Raw genomic sequence first — 23146 nt, forward strand, 5'->3', positions numbered from 1 at the left:
TTTCTGTTAAATAATTTTCTGCATGCTTAACTTGTTCCTTTTCAAATACTCTCTTAGGCTGTTAGAGGTTCCATTGTCCAATTAGTATCAGAAGTTCATGATCCCCTCAATTTATTTTTATTTTTATTTTTAAAAATATTTATTTATTTACGTATCTTTAGTTTTAGGTGGACACATTATTTTGTTTTTATGTGGTGCTGAGGATCGAACCCAGTGCCTCATGCATGGTAGGCAAGCACTCTATCATGAGTCACAACCCCAGCCCCTGATCCCCTCAATTTAGAATTATAGAATGGTAGACCTGCAATGAACTTAAGACCACCTAATCCAAGGATAACAAATAGGTTTTTTTCACATACCAACCTATTAGTCATGACTACCTTGAAACAATGCTGAAGAGGGTTCTGAGGCTGTGTCAATTAGCAGGAAAAAATATAGTTTTCAATGAGTTGTATCTGCCAGGAGGATTTCCAGGGGAAAAACAGAGACCCATAAGCCATAAATCCACTATCCCTATTCAGGCCCAACATCCCATAATATCTACATCACCACTGCCCCCACCCACACCACACATACAAACACACAAATTATTAGGACTAGAAAAGTGTTATTATAAAATGTAAGCATAAATAACAACTACATTTATTTTATTTTATATTTGGTACCAGGAATTGAACGCAGGGGCACTTAACCATTGAGCCACATCTTGAGCCCTTTTTTATATTTTATTTAGAGACAGGATCTTGCTGAGTTGCTGAGGTTGGCTCTCAACTCATGATCCTCCAACATCACCTTCCTGTACCACTAGGATTACAGGTGTGTGATACCGTGCCCGGCTAACAACTACATTTATTGTACCCGGCTAACAACTACATTTATTAAGTACCATTCACAGGCAAGACCCTGTCATAAATTTGCCTCAAGTCATCTAGTTTAGGAGGTGGTAGAGCTAGGATTAAAACTTAGGTCTCTAAACTCCATATAATTTTTTCCATATTGCTTTCTGAGGTCACTTCACAAACAGTTCACAAAACACACTCCAAAAAACAGTTGTGGATTAAAGCATATTTTCTTACTGAGTTTCAGCATGGTCTCATATCTACAAGACCTAAAATGGATACAAGTTATCCATTTTAGAGAATTAAAAGTCAAGTGTGTTCATCTATTTCTCCCATGCTCCCCCTCCCTACCCCACTATGAATCAGCCTCCTTATATCAGAGAAAACATTCGGCATTTGGTTTTTGGGGATTGGTAGGGCAGAGGGGTGGGAGAGGAAGGAAGGGGGCATGAGGTTAGAAATGATGGTAGAATGTGATGGACATTATTATCCAAAGTACATGTATGAAGACACGAATTGGTGTGAATATACTTTGTATACAACCAGAGATATGAAAAATTGTGCTCTATATGTGTAATAAGAATTGTAAAGGCAGGGGCTTTGGCTCAGTGGTAGCACACGTGCCTGATATGTGTGAGGCACTGGGTTCAATTCTCAGCACCACATATTAAAAAAATAAAAGATCTATCAGCAACTAAAAAATATTTTTTAAAAAAAGAATTGTAATACATTCCACTGTCATATATAAATAAAACAAACATGCAGGTTAGGAAAAAAAAAGTGGCTTTTGGGAGTGAAGGAAAAAAAAAGTAAGAAAATGTTTTCCTCTTTAAACCTAGATAGAAAGACCCATATGAATCATTAAGTTTCAGCAATTCTTCTCTTTCCTAACCTAATAAAATTGTTTATTCATAAAAAGCATGTATGGACACTGTTTCATATTGCCTGTAAAGACATTTTTCTTTATCAGGAGAAAGTACCTTTAAAGATGGAAGTTTTTTGATTCACACACATACACACACACAAAAAAAAGTCATGTGAGTTGGCATATTTATGTTGAGTATTTGTGTTTTGTAAATATATTCTATTCACAAAATAGTTTGAAAGATGAAAAATAAATTATAAAATATATAGTTAGAAGACCTTTATTCATTCCCTTTATTTTGTTCTGGAAAACAACCATAGTATACACAGATCAAGGAGGCAAGAAAGGAGAGCAATCTCTGGTCATTCTTGGGTCTGATGATCAAGTAACAATTTCTCTTAAACCTTTCTTTCCCTCCCTCATGTATTTCTAGAAAAATCTCATCTCCCAAAATCAGCAAGGTGGGGTAGGAGTTGTAGTTCAGCAGTAGAGTGCAAGTGTGAGGCACTGGGTTCATTTCCCAGCACCGCATATAAATAAGTAAATAAAATAAAGGTCTATCAACAACTAAACATGTATACATACATATGTGTGTGTGTGTGTACACACATATATATAAAACTTTTTAAAAATCAGCAAGGTAAAGATGGAGAAATTAGGAGAAGAACCATTTGAAGGAGATGGGGGAAACCTGGCAGTGGTGAAGAGTTATCTCATTTTCTGCTGGGCAGGGTGGAGCATGCCTGTAATCCCAGTGACTCAGGAGGCTGAGACAGGAGCACTGCAGTATAAGGTCAGCCATTATTTCAAGGGCATTGAGTAAGACCCTGTATGCAAATTTTTAAAAAGAATTTGAGAGGGCTGGTGATGTAGTTCAGTGGATAAGAATGCCCTTGGTTTCAATTCCCAATACTGGGAGGGCCTAGACTCTAACATTAACCCCAAAACACCTTCACAATTATGAAACACAACCATTTGTAATATTATTGACATAAAGTAATTTTGCCTTTTCCTTCTATTATCACTCTTAATTTTATCTTTTTTTTGGCAGGGGTGGTGGGGGAATTGAGGATGAAACCCAGGGGCACTTTAGCACTAGGCTATATCACAGTCCTTTTTAAATTTTTTTGAGACAGGTCTTGCTAAATTGCTGAGACTTGTTTTACTCATGATCCTCCTGCCTTAGCTTCTTCTTTTTTTTTTTTTTTTTGGTACTAGGGATTGAAACCCAGGGGTGCTTAACCACTGAGCCACATTTCCAGCCTTTTTAATGTTTTATTTTGAGATAGAGTTTCACTAAATTGCTGAGGCTGACTTTGAATTTGTAATCTTCCTGACTCTGCCTCCTAAACCACTGGGATGATGAGCCTAAGCCACTGTGCCTGGCTAACTGTGCAGGTCTCTGCCTTAGTCTCTTTTGAGTTGCTGGGATTACAGGGCATGTGCCAGGGCACCTAGCTTCTTAAACTGTAAATGCTCATTTCTTAACTCTGTGGTACATATTACATTTTATGGAACCAATTATATAATCGGAAGCCTTGGTAGCTTGCCTCTGAAAGAAGTTAAAAGTGAAATCCATGCCTCTGGATTGCTCCAATAACAAAAGAATGGAATGCTTTGGAATGCTATGAGCATACCACTTCCTCTATAAACAGTAAAATCAGTCTGAGCAAAGTTCACAAAGGCAGTGACACCAACACACAAAACAGAGAAAGTCATTTGGAAAATCCCAATGATGGACCGACTTCTTAATCCAGCTCCAACAGAATGAGAGAGGAGAATCAAAATAACAGAGAAAAAGATTGCTTGGATTGTTCTGTACTGGAAACTACCAATGGATTAATATATTCCTGCAAAGAAGATAAGGACATGAGAAGAAAGTCTCTGGAAAGTGAAGCTGGATAAGATTAAATGTTAAGCCATTTAGATCAGTAGTAAACATGCTAAACATCCAGCCCACAGAAATATCTACTGGAACGGGTGGGCCAACAGGTTTGCTGATGAGTATCAGAAAGCTCCCAAAACCAGGTTTCTTTTGAGATAAAAAGAACAGAAATAAAAACAACACAATGAAACAAAAGCACCAATAGTTTGGATATGATTAAAAATTAAAAGAAAAAAGCCCAAACCAGAATCACACAGGCTCCATTCTCAAGCCCCAAGATTTAATGTGGACTTTGGAACCAAAGAAGTATTAAGAAGAAAACATAATTTAACATAACTAATCAACTCCAAAAGTGAGTCAAATTGGAATTTCCAAGACAATTCTAATTAGAAATAAACACAAGTTGCTAAGACTGCTACTAGTTTTGGGAACACATTTTCGTATATTAAGATGACCTATCTAGGCTGTGCAGACAAAAAGGAAGACAGAGATAAAAATAAGAAAATGGAGTTACTTCTAAGTAAGAGTCCAGCCACCTCCTATTGAGGAACTATCCTCAGGTTTTTTTGGAGCAGTCTAATAACCTGACACAAACCAGCAAGAGACTCTCTGCATCTCAACATTGTGCCCATCAAGTCACTGTCTAGGTTCTAGATCCAGATTTATGCAAGAGAACTCAGTAATATAAGGGTAGCATGCATTTTTATCATGATAGACATCAACACGGACCTCACCTTGTCACTGTCATCATGACAAATGTGATCGTGATGGATGGACTGGCACTGAAAAGAAGCACCAACACTACCTACAAGAAAAAGGGAGGAAAGGTTAAGATGCAATAATTGCTTATATTTGAAGTGCTTTACCAATTAAAAGTGCTTATACATCCATTATCCCATCTAATACTCAATAACATTTATAAACTGGCAGGATAGGGATTATCATTCATGCATTTTAACAGAAGAAAACAAAACAGAATCTGATTCTCACAAAGTAGCAGAAAGTAAAGTGGCAGATCTTAAACTAAAACCCTGTTATTCAACCCCTAATTCACCACTCTGTACCATCAAAAGTAATCTATTTTCTAAGTAAGGCCACTTAAACTTAAGCACAGCTGTCAATAAGACAAACTTCTGTTAGTGATGAAAATAAATTATATTCCTTTTCAGACTACACATATACTTGGAGGGAAAAATTGACCCTATAAATTCTCAGCATATAAAAACACAATGTAACCTACAGGTTTCAAATGTTTTCATTATTTTAAATGTACATACATTTAATATACCCAACCGTTTGCTAATTTGAAGAACTATCTCCTAAGAACAACTGCTCTATGAAAATAGTGGTATTTCTAACCAATAGGAAAACAAATTATTCAATAAATGACTAGAACAATTTTATTATCCATTTTTTAAAAATTTGGTTCCTATCTCACCATGTTAAAAAAAAATGGTGGCTCAAAGATCTATGGAATGTAAAAACAATAAAAAAAAAGTTCTAGAAGAATATGTAGGAGAAAAAAAATTCTAGAAGAAAATGTTTTTTGTTTTTGTTTTTTGGTATCAGGGACTAAACTCAGGGGCATTCAACCACTGAGCCACATCCCCAGCCCTATTTTGTATTTTATTTAGATACAGGGTTTCACTGAGTTGCTTAGCACCTTGCTTTTGCTGAGGCTGGCTTTGAACTTGCCATTCTCCTACCTCAGCCTGTCAAGCCACTAAGGATTACAGGTGTATGCCATAGTGCTCGGCTAAAGAAAAATATCTGCTGAAAAAAGATGCTATATGAAAAATCAGCACACATGACTCCAGACCAAAGATTATAAAAATTTTTGTCCTTATTTTAGGTAGGAGTTCAGGGACACCAAGATCGCAGAGGCAGGGTCTAAGAAGGATGATGCTGCAGGACAAGACAGGGAGATGAGTTGTGTCCCTGTTATTATATAATAAGTCCCATTACCATGACAACTCCTGCCACAGGTCCAGTATTTTAAAATGACCAAGGGGCTAAAATGGGAAGTATTCTAGTTAAGTTTTTTAAATTAACCAATGGTGGGGAGGTGGGAGATTACATAATATTCTAATCAGGTATCATAAAGTAACCAATGGGGGCATATGGGGTAAGGTCTTTAATCTGGTCTGGATAGGGAAGAGAATGCTTCACAGCTCGGTGTATAAGATAATCATATCCAGGGCTGGGGTTGTGGCTTAGTGGTAGAGCACTCGCCTAGTACATGTGAGGCACTGGGTTCAATCCTCAGCAACATAAAATAAAGGTATTGTGTCCACCTATAACTAAAAAAATAAATAAATATTAAAAAGAAGATAATCATTTCCAGACATGGGGGCCTTGAGTTTCTCTCTTGATCAGCCCACTCTACTCTGCCTAATGGAGTGTTACTTCTACCTTGACCTTCAATAAATCTGTGCTTTGCCTGTTACTTGTGCGTATCTTGCTCACTCTTTGTTCAGGACACCAAGGACCTGGATGCCAACTGGATACCCTGATATTAACATTTATGTAAGAGAATCTTTCACTTAACCGCCCCCCCCATTAACCTAATTAATAGAACATGCCAACTACATTACTTGGCAACCATGCTTATGAAAGAAATTATATTACCCAACAGTAGACTGGGTCTAAACGAGAAACATGATAAATATCTAGTAGAAAGCCATGTTTCTGAGCTTTCCTGAGAGTGATGATTTGTAATTGGGCATATCCCTTCCAATCCTTGTCCTTGCAGAGGATCCTGCAAACTATGTTTATGAAGTTCTTGTAAGAGATAATCTTCTCCCATGAGAATTATAAAACTCTGGGCACACCCAATATGAATGTCATCTCTTTGAACCTAAACTGTCAAAAGAGCACTTCTATATCAAGTGTATTACTAACAAGTTGTGATTTCTGTCCTCTATACTTCTGACTAAAGTGGTACCAAGAGAGACCCATTCGGTCTGAATGGTATTTTATTTAATTTAGAGACAGGGTCTCACTGAGTTGGTTAGTACCTCAGTGAGGTGAACCTAAGAAGCTGAGCCTAAGAAGAATTCCCATCATTACCTTTGGTTGTTACACTTAAGAGATACCATTTGTTTATAAAATTTAGAGTGCCATTAATTCATATGCCCAATTATTTCACATGACTTTGAAAAATAAGGCTGCCAACTAAACTCTAACATGACCCTTTAAAAAATCCTAATTTTGCTGGGCACAGTGGCCGATGCCTTTATAGGCATTATTATTCTCAGCAGCTTGGGAGGCTGGGGCAGGAGTATCACAAGTTCAAAACCAGCTTCAACAAAAGCAAGGCACTAACCAACTCAGTGAGACCCTGTCTCTAAATTAAATAAAATACAAAATAGGGCTGGGGATGTGGCTCAGTGGTTGGGTGCCCCTGGGTTCAATCCCAGGTACCCACCAAAAAAAAAAAAAAAAAAATATATATATATATATATATATATATATATTTTTTTTTTTTTTCCAGGCTGGGGATATGGCTCAAGCGGTAGCATGCGCGCTTGGCATGCATGCGACCCGGGTTCGATCCTCAGCACCACATACAAACAAAAAAAGATGTTGTGTCCGCCAAAAACTAAAAAATAAATATTAAAAAAAAAATTCTCTCTCTCTCTCTCTAAAAAAAAAATATTTATTTTCACTCATTGAAATAACTCTTTTAAACTTATTAAATGTAGATTTGTGTCATATATTCTTTTTGTGCAGTCATAAAAAATGAGAAATAGGGGCTGGGGATGTGGCTCAAGTGGTAGCGCGCTCGCCTGGCATGCGTGCGGCCCGGGTTCGATCCTCAGCACCACATACCAACAAAGATGTTGTGTCCACCGAGAACTGAAAAATAAATATTAAAAATTTTTAAAAAAAATGAGAAATATACCCTTCCTACAAATTCAAAATACCAGAGAAAGAATTCATATTAGCATACCAGAGAAAATTATTTACTCTTACTCATCTACTCAGTATAAATTATCATCCCCAACTCATTTTGTATGGCCAAAAGAGAGCACTAAAATAAGAAAATAATCTTACTCATAAACTCAAGAATAAAAATAAATAAAATTGCAAGTAAGCAGGAAAATGAAATGTGTATAATATAGTGAGTAGGTCACCACAATCTATTCATGTTTATTTACCCAAGGAAAGTAAAACTGATCCAATAAAAGAAAAAATAAGATGCTGGAGTTATAACTCAGTAACAGAGCACTTGTCTAGCATGCACAAGGCCCTGGTTTCAATTTTCAGCACTGACAATGAAAAGTCCTAAGTACCAAGAACTAGAGTAAAAAATGATCTTTACAAGTTTGATTATGTCATAATATTTATTATCTATTTTCCTCAAAAAAATTGTCAAAAATAAATAAAAACTAAACTTGTCAGTAAGCTTAACAAGTTTTTGCCACTGGTGACAATTCTGGAGAAAATGAGATACAGCTGACCAAGAAGGTACAAATATGGAAAAAAAATAATATAAACCACAGAAGTCCCTCTAGTACTAAGTCTAGTTAACATAATTTAACATTTTCTAAACCCATGATTTGGAACAAAAAATATACAATAATGACTCTGAAACATTAAAATCTGGGATAGTAAAATAATAAATCAAAATGAACTATTCAAAACAAATTGTATGTATTTCAAGGGGGAGTTAGGAAAAGTTTAATTCTATTAAATTATATGCCTTTAACTAGTCCCGTATGAACACAGTGTCTTATAAGTCTGAAATCAGATGAGCTAAAATAAACCTAATAATTAATAATCATAAGCACACATTTTCAAAGAGGTACTACAACAGACAACATTATTTCATCCTACACATACCCATGTATTTAATGTATCATGTTAGATTTGTTTCTATTGGGTACAGATACAGAAAGATATTATATGAAACTGGAAACACTTCATATATTATAATCTAATGAAGAACATCATATGGGACCATCATCAAAACCTTGGCCTCCATGAGAGTTGGAAACATGAAGGATTAATACATTATTTATCAATGTAAAAATCTCATCTCAAAGAGTGTGTTAAATAAATGAATAAGAGCTGGGGATATACCTCAGATGGTAGAGTGCTTGCCTCACGTGCACAAAGCCCTGGGTTCAATCCCCAGCATCACAAAAAATAAATAAATAAAAATAAATGAACAAGCTGGGTGCAGTGGCATATACCCGTAATTCCAGCAGCTCAGGAAGCTGAGGTGCTAAGCAACTCAGTGAGACCCTGTCTCAAAATAAAATACAAAACAGGACTGGGGATGTGGCTCAGTGTACCCCCAAACAAACAAATAAGGGCTGGGGATATAATTTAGTGGTTATATGCTCATGCTTAGCATGAGCAAGATCCTGGATTCAATTCCTAGTACGGCGAAATAAACGAACAATAAATGGCAAGCTGGCTGCAATGACTCACATGGAAAAATAATTAAAAATGAACCTAGAGACCGACCCTATCCTCCTTACCTTTTCACAAAAGCGAATTCAATGTTGACCATGAACCTAAATATGAAATGTAAAACTATAATACTTTCAGATTACACAGGTTAAAATTTAGGTGACCCTGGGTTATATGATAAGCTTTTAGATACACACTAAGAGCACAATTCAGGAAAAAAACAAAAAAAAACTGGTAAGATGAACTTCTCCAAAATTTAAAACTTCTGCTCTGTGAAAGACAGTTATTTTTTTTTAATATTTATTTTTTAGTTTTCGGTGGACACAACATCTTTGTTTGTATGTGGTGCTGAGGATCAAACTCGGGCCACACGCACACCAGGCGAGCACGCTGCCGCTTGAGCCACATCCCCAGCCCTTGTTTTTTGTTTGTTTGTTTTTTGAGAATTTTTTATTTGTTCTTTTTAGTTACACATGACAGTAGAATGTATTTTGACATATACACTGAGTATAGCTTCCTATTTTTGTGGCTGTACATGATGTGGAGTTACAGTGATTATGTATTCATATAAGACCATAGGAAAGTTATGTCCGATTACTTCAAGCATCTCTCCCATTCCCAACCCCACTCCCTTCCCCAGTCCAATTCAGTGGATCTCCATTCACCCCCCCCACCCCCCACCTATTGTGAGCCAGTATCCACACATCAGAGACAACATTTGGCCTCTAGATTTAGGGGATTGGCCTATTTCACTTAGCATGACAGTCTCCAGTTCCATCCATTTATCGACAAATGCCATAATTTTCATTCTTCTTTATGGCTGTGTATATGTACCACAAAGACACTTTTAAAAGAATGAAAAGGCTGGGCTTGGTAGCAAATGCCTGTAACCCCATCAGCTGAAGAGGCTGAGTCAAGAGGATCCTGAGTTCAAAGCCAGCCTCAGCAACAGAATGGCACTAAGCAACTCAGTAAGACCCTGTCTCTAAATAAAACACAAAATAGGGCTGGGGATGTGGGAGGTCCCAGAGTTCAATCCTTGGTACCAAATAAATAAATAAATGAAAAGAAAGCCACCAACTGAGAGAAAATATTTGCAAAATACATATCTAATAAAGAACTCCCTAAAAATATTCAAATAAATCTTAAAACTCAACAAGAAAATGTACAACCTCATTTAAAAATAAGCAGTTTCTCTTTGACTTTTACCGTGAGTGTAACTTATTCCTGTGGCCAGATGTGGTGATGCCTGCTTCTAATCCCAATTACCTGGGAGGCTGAGGCAGGAGGATCACAATATGGAAGCCAGCCTGGGCAACTGTATCATCCCAAAATCAAAGGGGGAGAATAAAACACCGTGTCCTTCAATACCCCTTTTCTGTTCCCAAAAACCTGGCCAAGTTAAGGGGACAATGAGGAGCAACATAACTGGTTTCCTTTGTAATACCATGTATTTTATTTCATGCAATTATGAATATTTTCCTACACAGCCTCTTGGTGGTACACACCTGTAACCCCAGCTAGCTGGGAGGCTGAGGCAAGAGGCACACAGCTTGAGGCTAGGCTGGGCTACTTATCAAAACTCTATTTTAAATAAATAAATACAAATATACAAATGGCTGGGGATACAGCTCAAAGTTACAACAAACACCCTTAGGTTAAAACCCCATTTCTTAAAAAAAAAAAAAAAAATAGTTTCCAGGTAGGGATGTGGGAGCATTTGCCTATCATGTGTGAAATACTAGATTAGATCCCCAGCATTGGGAAGGGGTATGTGAATATTCTCCTGGAAAGGAGCCTACAGACTTCACAGATTGCCAAAGGAGTTGAAGGACAGACAGACACATACACAGCTTAAAATCTCTTTTTATTAGGGGCTGCAGTTGCAGCTCAGTGGTAGAGTGCTTGCCTAGTACATGTGAGGCAATGGGTTTGATCCTCAGCACCAACAAATATGAATAAATAAAATGAAGGTATTGTGTCCATCCACAACTAAAAATTAAGCAAAAAACAAACCTTTTAACTAGAAAAAGATGCTGGGACCACAAGAACAGACTCAATCAAAAGCACTGAAAGAGAACAGACAAGAAATATTCTGTGAAGAGTAATAAAAATATTCGAAAATCAGGGAAAACAGCAGTGGGGAACTGAAGTCAAAGTATGGAACAAAAAATGTATAACTAGAGAATGCAAAGAAGTCAAGGTTGAAACAGTGATGGAGAGGTGGAAAAACTTCAAAGTAATTACTAAAAATATCCTGCTAGTGTTTTTGGTCTCCAGGAACAAAGTGGCAATGTAGAGACATTACTTGTCATGTTCACAAAGACTCCTGCACTCCAAAACGTAAGGTCAATTTTTTTTGTTTTTTGTTTTTTTAATACTGGGGATTGAATTCAGGGGCACTCAGTCACTGAGCCACATCCTCAGCTCTATTTTGTATTTTATTTAGAGACAGGGTCTCACTGAGTTGCTTAGTGCCTCGCTTTTTCTGAGACTGGCTTTGAACTCAAGATCCTCCTGCCTCAGCCTCCCCAGCCTCTGGGATTACAGGCATGAGCCATCGTACCTAGCTCTGAGGATGGCTTTGAATTTGCAATCCTCACACCTTAGACTCCAAAGTTGCTGAAATTACAGGCATACACCACCACACCTGGCTTATGTTTTTATTTTTAGACAGCATTTTCTAAGAAGCCCAGGCTTGCCTGGAACTTGCAATCTTCATGCCTCAGCCTGGAGATTATAGGTGTGCATCATTGTGTCCAGTCCTTTTGTCTTCTTATCTCCTCCCAGTACAAAACCCTTGCATCTCTTAATAGTCAGCATCCTCTTAGATCTGCAGTGGGCCTCAACACACTCAAGCCTCAGCACAATCTTCTTTGTAGTTCTACCTTTTTCCTGGGGATATGGCTTAGTCTGCCCACCAAAGCTACACTTCTTTCCTGTCACAGTACCATTTTCTGTGGGCACACAGAGAATTCTTGTCCTTCTTGTACTATGTCACTTTGTGGGGCTGGTGCTTTCCACACTTCTTATAGGAAGCCCAGTGGGTTTCAGAATATTTACTATATTGGCAGGAGTGCTACTGGCATGGTAAACGCTACAACTTTATGATGGTATCTCTTGCTACTTCTCCTTTCCTAGCAGGAAACTAAAATGTAAACACATACGTGTAGTGAATGATCATGTTACTATATTACAGACTTAAAATATCAGCCTTTCTTAGTGTCAGTTCCATCCAGAATTCATATCCCCCTCTTTTGACATGTAGCTTTTCAAATGTCATGTTCTATCAAGGATAGCTAAAATATAGCAGACTTTTTTGCACACTGCTTTGTAAAAAAATGTTATATTGAGATTTTGAAACATAAACAGACTTTTTTTTCTTTTTCTTGGGGACAAAACCAAAAAAATTCATAAACCTAAGCATGTGCTCTACCACTGAGCTATATCCACCTCCCAATCTTCTTTAATAAGCAAAAGAAGAACTGTTGAAATATACACATATTCCTTGAAATCTATGTACAGAAAGTCAAGAGGCGTTAAACCACAAAACTTGAACTGAAGAGTCTTCACCAAAGTTTACATATCTTTAAAGGGAAATTAACTCTTTAACTTGTCATAAAAGTGTGGCATTCAGACTGGGGTTATAGCTCAGTGTTAAGAGTATGTGTGTAGCATGTGCAATGCCCTGGGTTAAAACCCCAGCACCAAAAATTTTTTTAAAAGTAGCACTGGGTACTGTCAGAATTATTCTTCAATGTGTATATGTGAGAGAGAGAGGTCTTCTGCCTTCTAAAAACAATGTGTTAACCTAGAAATAGGACATGGGTTCTTCCTATTCATTTCCTAGACTCAACAGCTACCTGCCCATCATCTTGCAAAGATTTTGTTTTCTGGGGTGCTGAGGACTGAACCCAGGACCTCAAACATACTAGGAAAGTGATGTACCATTGGGTAGATCTCCAGTTCTGAAAAGACTGGTTTATAAAAGTGAAAGGTCTGAACTACAAAACTCGACAATGGGAAGGGCAATTGCACCAACCTAAGTACTATATGCTTTCTCAGACCTATTCTGAAAAACCAAAAGAAAGGGGCCAAAGTTTTAATAAATACACACACATACTTGTTTAAAAAAAAAGATATAGATCTTTTGTTTTATATATAATATATACTTTATATATTTGTCATATGTATATATGTTAAATATGTAGATATATTTTAATTGTATTTTTTTAAAGAGAGAGAGAGAGAGAATTTTTTAATATTTATTTTTTAGTTTTTTGGCAGACACAACATCTTTGTTTTTATGTGGTGCTGAGGATCGAACCCAGGCCTCACACATGCCAGGCAAACAAGCTACTGCTTGAGCCACATCCCCAGCCCTTAATTGTATTTTTTTTAAGTCAATTAAAAAGATCAATAGTTGCTAGGGACAACAGAAAAAGGAGGTATGAATAGGTGAAACAGAACTTTTTAGGGCACTGAAATTACACTATATGACATTATACTATATAATGGTAGATACATGTCATTACATATTTGTTCAAATCTGTAGGATGTATAAACAAAGAGTGAATCCTAGGCTGGGGTTATGGCTCAGTGGTAGAGTGCTCAATCATCTAGCATGTGTGAGGCACTGGCTTCAGGCCTCAGCACCACATAAAAATAAAATAAAGGTATTGTGTTCACCTACAACTAAAAAAAGATTTTTTTTAAAAGTGAGCCCTATTGTATATTATGGGCTATAAGTGATACTGTTGTGTTAATGTAGGTTCATCAATTGTAATAAATGTACCACTGTGGTGGTGAAATCTTTATAATGAATGGGAAGGCTAAGCTCATGTGGAGTAGAGTCTATGGAAGCTCCTCTTAATTTTGCTGTGAACCTAAAATGACCCTCAAATATAAAAATTAAAAACAGGGGCTGGGATTGTGGCTCAGCAGTAGAGCGCTCGCCTCGCATGGGTAGGACCCGGTTTCCATCCTCAACACCACATAAATATAAAGGCATTGTGTTGTGTCCGTCTACACCTAAAAAGATAAATATTTTAAAAATAAATAAATAAAAATAAAAAACAAGTGTAGCTGACTAAAATTTATCTTATCAACAAAAATCCCTGAGTCTTTAACAGTACTCAATTAAAAAAAAAAAAAAAGGAAAATCTTTGCATCTTAAAGTATCTACTTTAAAGAGCTTTTTATTTCAGTAACTAAAAAAACCAGGCATTCTTCCTTATCTTTCAGGGTAACCATACAACTGGTTTTATTTACAAAAGGATGCCAGCTAAAATATGCAGAAGGAATTTTAAAACTAGAAAACATCATTTTGCAAACCTAATAAAACTACTTGACTGATCCAGTCAAGAATTATCAAAAAGATAAAATTATGTTATTAGGTAAATGGCTGATGGGGATTTGTTAAGTACCAAAGTAACACTATAGAGATTACTGTTAGCTGCAGGAAGAGACTTACAATAAAGATCTTAATCCAGTGGTCAATCTTAACGTCATTAACTATAAGCCAACCAGCTATGTCTTTTGATATGAAGTACACAACCAGTTTGGTATTTAAGCCCAAAACACTTCAATTGGATCTATTATGCCACTGGATATGATTTCCAAATTTATAAGAAATACAGAAAATAGATTATTCATCATAAACATCATCACAAGGAAGTTCATCCAAAAGTTATTCAGCAAAACAAATAGCTTAGGCTCTCAGTAAGCCAGTGATATTATTTGAAATAGAAAAAGATGGGGCTGTGTTGGATTAAGAGACTTAAGGAAAATAATTAGATATAATGTGCAGTACTAGATTATATATTAGTTTAAAAACAGTTAAAAAGTTTATTTGAGAAAGAACTGGAGAAATGTAAACATGGCAAAATTAGATGAGATGAAAATTTACTGAAATAAAATTGAATTTAAGAAAGTAAGGTATGGCCATGTACACTCCTGTAATCTCAACTACTCAAGGGGCTAAGGCATAAGAATCACAAGTTTCAAAGTTTCAGGCCAGCCTGAGCAACTCAAAAATTAAAAAAAAAAAAAAAAAAAAAAAACCTGGAGATGTAGCTCAGTGGTAGAGCAAACCTGAATTCAATGTTCAGTACCCCAGAAAATAATGCACAAAAAAACAAAATAAAACAACATATATAAGAAACATTCAGAGCACGCTATCCGCCTCCCAGCAGCTCCCCTCGCCCACCATGGCCACTATTCAGCAGCTGGAAGGAAGATGGCACCTGGTGGACAGAAAAGCCTTTGATGACTACATGAAAGAACTAGGAGTGGGACTGACTATGAGGAAAATGGGCGCAATGGCCAAACCAGATTGTATCATCACCCTTGACGGCCAGAATCTCAACATAAAAACTGAAAGCACTTTGAAAACAACACAGTTTTCTTGTACCCTGGGAGAGAAGTTTGAAGAAACTACAGCTGATGGCAGAAAAACTCAGACGGTCTGAAGCTTTGTTGACGATGCATTGGTTCAGCATCAGGAAAGGGATGGGAAGGAAAGCACAATAACAAGAAAATTGAAAGATGGGAAGTTAGTGGTGGAGTGTGTCATGAATAATGTTACCTGTACTCGAGTCTATGAGAAAGTAGAATAAAAATTCCATCATCACTTTGGACAGGAATTAGCTGAAAGAATGAAGAAGCTCAGTTCAATGAGCCAATCTCCAGACTGCCTTTTTTTTTTTTCATTACTGTGTTCAATTATCTCTATCACAAACATTTTACATGCAACTATTTCAAAGTGTTGGTTTAACTAAGATCATCCCTTTGGTTAGTAAATAAATGTGTTTGTGCTAAAGAAAAAAAAACATTCAGGCAGACATATACTGAGAAGCTAACAGTGGTAATCCCTGGGTAAAGCAGGAAATTTTTTCTTCTTATTTTTGCTTGTTTCTATTTTCTGATTTTTCATGATGCCCATTTAAAAATAAATAAATAAATAAATAAATAAATGTCCTTAGGAATACTGGACCTGACAGAAAAATAAACTTCAAGAGAGAAGGCAAAAAATACCTTTTTGCTCTTTTGAGATCAGAAAAAAATATCTTTGGAGAAGGCAGATGAGACCAACCCATGAGCACTGGCCTTCCTTGTCTATGAAATTCCTCGGAGACAAAGACTCTCCCCTCCACCCCATCCTTCCCCTAACATACATATAGGTTAGGGAGACAGAATTACGGACCTAAGCCGGCACTAGAGAGACACAAGGTACAAAAGGACTGAATCCCCATGCCTTAGTGATCTAACCAGGCCTTCCTATATGCCAGTTAAGTACACAAGCTGATGAACAAGGTTTGGATCAATTACTCTCAATACATCATAAGAGCTCAAAGTAGTAAACTTGGAGTCACATATGAGGTGTGACAGAAGTTATATCTCAAATTGGGTCCCAATGATCAATCCAAAGACAAGCTAGCAAAGTGAAATTCAACCATATATTGTTGGCATATAAATTTATGAAGTCCCTCAGGCTAAAATTGATATTGTAAAAGATACAAATCTTACATTGTATTTAGAACCTTTAGGACATTAGTACAAGCCCTTACACATATCCCTCCCCCTGCCCCCGTTTTTTTTTTTTTTTTTGGTATCCAGGATTGAACTCAGGACTCAGGGGTGCTTAACCAGTAAGCCACATCCCCTTTTTTGTATTTTATATATAGACAGGATCTCACTGAGTTGCTTAGTGCCTTCCTAAGTTGATAAGGCTGGCTTTGAACTTGAGATCCTCCTGTCTCAGCCTCCCAAGCTGCTGGAATTACAGGCATGCTTCACCACATCTCGCCATAATAGGTTATTCTATACCTATTAGTATATTGGCCTGAAATTTAGTCCTGTTTTCTAAAGAATTAAATACAACCTCTTCCCAAATTTATTTTGTTTATTCATTTTTTTATGTGGTGTTGAGGATCGAAGAACCCAGTGTCTCACATGTGCGAGACAAGCACTCTGCCACTGAGCCAATACCCCAGCACCCCTAAATCAGTCTTTGAGCCAAATAATAGATACCAGTGCTAAAAAAGCACTTAATCAATAATAAAGAATTAACCAGCTACATGTTTTCTGTATTGACAGTGACAAGCAGACCTTTTTTTTTTTTTTTTTTAAATACAGTCCCAGGAACAAGGCAGTAACTGTCATTGCAATTACTGTCCAAAAGCAGAACGGCGCTTAAGTCTAATTTTGGTTCTGTTCCCATTTACTGGGCTTTCAAGGTTCTTTTCCTTTCACTTTAGCATAAATAATTTTTTAAATGCTTGATTTTATAGCAGGACATGAAAATATGTTGAGCCTTAGCTAATACTTGGCCCAGAGGTTGCTAAATTCTGGGACATACTCTCCCTGGGTTTTAGTTATTGATTTACCTATCCAGCTGAGTCTTAATTGCATCTGCAACTAGCTGCCTTCACAATTGTTACTGGGATATCAGGGTTTCTGGTTGGTCACAAAAAAAATATGCTAAGAGGATTTCAAGTCTTTTTTTGAGGGGGGTGGGGGGTGAGTACCAGGAATTGAACCCAGGGGTGCTTCTCACTGAGCAACATCCACAGCCTTTAGAACATTTTATCTAGAGTCACAGTCTCACTAAATTGCCAAGGCTGGCTTTGAATTTGTAATCCTCCTGCTTCAGCCTCCCGAGTTGCTAGGATTATGGATTCCAAGTCTTTTTTTTTTTGGATTCCAAGTCTTAACAGTCAACTAACAATTTCCAGATTTCCATTCCAAAGATTCAAATATCATCCAATTGGTAATACTCAACTTTACTCAATGTTTTAAGTCTTTTCCAAATGTACTTACAACAAAATACATTACAGTGCTTTTAGAAAGTTTTCCTAAAATTTAAAGGACAAACTAATGGCTCTATTATATAATACACTTAAAGACATTACTAATGTTAGGTAAATGCTGATAAGTAAATATGCAGTAAAAACTAATATCACTCTTGAGGTTCACCCTGCTTATTTGCTATTACAATAAGGTTTTGATGCTTTTACCTACGTAAATCGAAAAATCCAATTTATTTTTTTTTTTTTTTTTTTTTTTTTTTTTTTTTTTTTAAATATTTATTTTCTTAGTTCTCGGGGACACAACATCTTTGTTGGTATGTGGTGCTGAGGATCGAACCCTGGCCGCACGCATGTCAGGCAAGCGCGCTACCACTTGAGCCACATCCCCAGCCCGAAAAATCCAATTTAAAATTCTTACATTTTCTTTTATACCATTTTATTGAGATATAATTGATCTATTACACAATTCATCTATTTAATACACAATCCAATTTTTTAAATATAGTCAAAGTTGTGCAATAATAAACATTTACCTCATTTTCATTTTCCCTTTCTCTAAACCCTTGACAGCCAATAATCTCATTTCTGTGTATCTGCCTATTATGAGTATTTCATATAAATAGAATCATAAAATATGTGGTCTTTGTGATTGGCTTCTTTCACCCAACAAAATGTTTGCAAGTTTCATTCCTCATTATAGCCTATATCAATTCATTCCTAACTAAATAACGCTGACTTCACTTAGGTAATATTATGAATAATGTTGTTTTGACATTTATCAAAAGTTTTTGTATGGATGATGTTTATTTTCATTTCTCTGCTTATGTGAACTTCAGGAGCTGTTCTAAGAGTTAAGAAGATTGAATGTATGAAAAAGCAAATGACACAGTGCACGGCACATAGCAATTCAAGAAAAATAATTATAATTAATGTTTCTATTCAAACCAAGGCTTCTAATTTGCCTGTGAGAAATGCCTAAGTCTTAAAATTAGCCTACTGGGACTAGGGTTGTAGCTCAGTGGTAGAGTGCTTGCCTGACACATGTGAGGCACTGGGTTAGATTCTCAGCACCGTATAAACAAGTAAATAAATAAAGGTATTGTGTCCATCTGCAATTAAAAGATATTTTTTTGAAAAAAATCAACATACTACAGTGATGCAACCACATCAATGTTTATAACAGCTCAATTCACAACAAATAGCTAAATTTTGGAACCAACCTAGATGCCCATCAATAGACAAATGGATAAAGAAATTGTGGTGTATATACACAATAGAACATTACTCAGTCTTAATGAAGAATGAAATTATGGCCAGTAAATGGATGGTACTGGAGAATATTATGCTAAGCAAAATAAGCCAACCCCAAAGAAGCAAAGGCCAAATGTTTTCTCTGATATGCGAATGCTAATTCACAATAAGGTGGAGGATAAAGGTATTTTAGACTAGACAGAGGGGAGTAAAGGGAGGGGAGGAGGTTTTGGGATAGGAATGATAGAATGAATCAGACATTATTACCCCATGTGCATATATGATTACATAACCTGTGTAACTCTGCATCATGTACACCCAGACAAATGAGAAGTATGATGTGTCAAAATACATGCTATTGTCATGTATAACTAATTAGAACAAATGAAAACAAAAAAGAATGCCAAAGTCCTTAATTTTTGCTGGAACTCTTTTCAATGTATTCTTCTTCTAGCATAGTGCTCATTTCCTGGCTCTCAGCAGGCACTAACTAAATGCAGAAAATAAAGAAACACAGGGCTGTGAATGTAGCTCAAAGGTAGTGAGCTTGCCCAGCATGAGCAAGGTCTGGGATTCATTCACATCGGAAGCATGTTATGACCTGATATTTCCACTCTAAAATGACAAGGCAAAGGTTTGACAATTTTTTTTTAATTTTTTTTTTATTGGTTGTTCACAACATTACAAAGCTCTTGACATATCATATTTCATACATTAAGGTTTGACAATTTATCAGCAATAAACAGCAAGTATTAGACCAAATAAAACCCTATGGGATGAAGTTAAGCATGAAATATTTCTTGAGAAAATTTGAATATGACAGAGAAATTAAAGATACAGACAATAGACATAGGAAGTAGATTTTGTGGTCACGTGTCCCTAATTTCACATAATTAAAAAAAATAATAATAATGGTTGCTAGAGCTGGGGGTGTGTTGTTCAGTGGTAGAGCACTTGCCTGGCACAAGTAAGGCACTGAGTTCAAGCCTCAGCACCACATAAAAATAAATAAAATAAAGGTATTGCATCAATCTACAACTAAAAAAATTTATTTAATTAAAAATAATGGTTGCTGGCACACATCTATAATCCCACCAGCTTGGGAGACTGAGGTAGGAGGATCACAAATTCAAAGCCAGCCTCAGCAATTAGCAAGGCCCTATGCAACTTAGCAAGACCCTCAATAAAATATAAAAAGGGCTAGGGATGTGACTCAGTGGTTAAGCAACCCTAGAAATCCCCAGGACCAAAAAAAATTAATGATGATGATGGTTATATGTGCCAGACATGAGGATATATATATGTAATCCAGCAGGAGGAACTCAAGTTCCAGAACGGCTTAGTAATTTAGCAAGACCCTAAGCAGCAACTTAGTAAGACTCTGTCCCAAAACAACAAAAACTAAAAAGGCCTTGGGATGTATCTAGTGGTAAAGTGACCCTGGGTTCAACCCCCAGTATCACAAATAAATAAATAATATTTACTGAATACATAATTAAACAATTTTCATTTGTTTCACTTTTTTCCTTGTTAATAGTTTTGCAAATAAATTGTACCATCAGACTTTGTACACAATTTGAGTACTATTAACTGGTCACACTATACATAAGAAGGCAATAAAAACTATACTGGTATAGAAATGCTTGTGAATAAATCAGAGATCGGGATGAGAGGCAATGCAAGAAGTCAGTTCATGTTAAAAGTCAACACAGCTGGTGGCACATGCCTCTATCACCAGCAACTTAGGAGGCTGAGGTAGGAGGATGCCAAGTTCAAAGCCAGCCTCAGAAATGGTGAGGCACTGAGCAACTCAGTAAGACTCTGTCTCTAAATAAAATACAAAATAGGGCAGGGAATGTGGCCCAGTCATCAAGTACCCCCGAGTTCAATTCCCAGTACCCTACCCCAGGGGGGAAAAAAAAAAAGAGGCAAAACCAGAAAGACCTAGTGATGGTGAAGTAGGGGGAAAAGCAACTTGTGAAAGACTCTCCTACAGCAAGGAAGCATGTGGTTCTCTGAAAGTCAACCTACAAAACTCCTTAATCCAACTTTCTAATTTAGTACTTCAGACTATCAGCTGATCTCAAGGAATGGCATTTAAAAAAAAAATACTATCAGCTAACACTTTTCTCTACAAAACATAACTTAAATGTGTCACCTGAAGTAATAACCTAGAACAAGATATATAAGTAGACTTGTGATTTTCCTGCCTCAGCCTCCCAAATCACTGAGATTACAGGTGTGTACCACTATACCTAGTTGGAGACTTCACCTTAAAGTGGAATGGCAGAGCTATTCCCACTAGGTGAACTACTAGGACCTGAATTGGCTGGTTCTTTCACACTCATTCTGCTTATTATCTAGTCCTGTCTTCCCTTCCTTCTTTTCCTCTCCCACCAAACAGAATTTTGGCTCTTGCACAGGAAAGTCCACCAAACTTGGTGATGTACTAAGAACCCTTGTGTTTTGGGGGCATGTGTACAACTGACCCTCTGCTCATGTCAGGGAGTTTCTCAGTGCATCAGCCCAGTCCACGTGCTAACCATACTAACAGACTCCATGCTAGATCTCTAGACTTCAAGTACAAACTCTGGCAATGTTTTACTGATTCGTGTTAAATGAAAGATTAATTTCCGTCCCTGGATTTAGAGGGAAAGGAGCTGGAAGAAATGGCTCATATGTTATAAGAATTCTCCCAAAATCTGTAAAAGTTGAGGACAATAAGAACTCAACATGAGAGTTTTTTTATCAATGATAATTTACATCAAATGCTTCCTTCCTCCCTATGTTTCTTGGAAAGAAACTGGGGACAAGGGAACAGTTTGGGAAACATTTATTTTTTGTATTAAAATTTAAAAACTATTAAGTTTAAATATTCCAAGTTAGACAAATTACATCCTTGTGATTAAGTATAGCAAGAAATGTTGACTCTAGAATCTCAACCCTGAGACTAAATAATTTAGACACCTCTCCTCTGTGCTGCCATACACCTCTGCATCCATCTGTCACAACACATCACAATGCTTCATATATCCTTCTAAGCGAGCTATGTGAGCAGAAGCCAAGACTTAGATGTTTGGATATATAGCCTAGCATAGGGCTGAACACAGAGTAGGTGTTAAAAACTTCTGAATGTAAAGCCACAATATGCATTTATGTACTATGAATTTAGGAGATGAAATTCTGCTACCTGTGAATATTCCAAATTAACAATAAATAGCTACTTATCTCGAGTTCTTCAGGTGTGGACATCTGGTAATATCTTGATACTAGTAAATGTTCAGTAACAAACAACCTGCTAAAGTAGACACTAAGAAGAAAATGTACTCCCAAAGAATTGTGATGAAAATACAAGTTTTTAAATATAAAATGAACTTGGATGCTCTGTTACCACACTTAGTATTCAAAAGAATTATTGAAAAATAACAATAAATAATTGAAGAATTATTGAATAAATAATTATTGAATAAATAAATTATTGTAAATATAGAAAGGAATAGACAACTCCAACTCTCATTTCCTTTCTCTCAAACCCTTGACTTAGGACCCAGATCAAGAAGAATCTGAGATTTTTAACAATGGAAAAAATCTAACTATATTGAGGCTAAATAAGAATTCAACTGTACTTCATAATTAGATTTTATTTCATCATGTGCAAAACTACTATCATGGATAAGCAAGAGCAGTAACTTCTACCCTCTGAGTTGTTCTTCATTAGAAACATATAGAAGGTTTGTTTTTTTGTTGTTGTTTTTGTTTTTTTAGTTCTTGGAATTGAATTCAGGATGCTTTGCCACTGAGCCTCATCCTTGGTCCTTTTTGTTTTTACTTTGAGTCAGGGTCTCGCCAAATTGCTGAGGCTGGCCTCAAACTTAGATCCTCCTGCCTCAGTCTCCTGAATTACAGGGACTAGAGGTGTACACAACAACTAGCAAAAGGGCGATTCTTCTCTGAAATATGAAACCTATACAGCAGCACAGAAAAGAACCTTTAAAGCCCTGCAAATCTAACTCTGCCATTTTATTTTTTTAAGAGAAAGAGAGAGAGAGGAGAGAGAGAGAGAGAGAGAATTTTA

The 23146-nt window shown here is 36.6% G+C and overlaps 1 protein-coding gene and 1 pseudogene across 6 annotated transcripts in view; one reads left to right on the forward strand and one right to left on the reverse strand.

Annotated features, from left to right (window-relative positions):
- Rnf38 (ring finger protein 38) overlaps positions 1-23146 on the reverse strand; it is a 130154-nt gene that overhangs the window by 73807 nt on the left and 33201 nt on the right. For all 6 annotated transcript variants that reach the window (XM_078047830.1, XM_078047829.1, XM_078047827.1 and 3 more), the window contains exon 2: positions 4324-4394. In XM_078047830.1, coding sequence (XP_077903956.1) covers positions 4324-4394 — 71 coding nt within the window. The remainder of the gene's footprint in view (positions 1-4323; positions 4395-23146) is intronic.
- On the forward strand, positions 15218-15834 carry LOC101961247 (fatty acid-binding protein 5 pseudogene; annotated as a pseudogene).

Source organism: Ictidomys tridecemlineatus, chromosome 4, assembly GCF_052094955.1.
Source record: "Ictidomys tridecemlineatus isolate mIctTri1 chromosome 4, mIctTri1.hap1, whole genome shotgun sequence".
Taxonomy (NCBI): Eukaryota; Metazoa; Chordata; class Mammalia; order Rodentia; family Sciuridae; genus Ictidomys; species Ictidomys tridecemlineatus.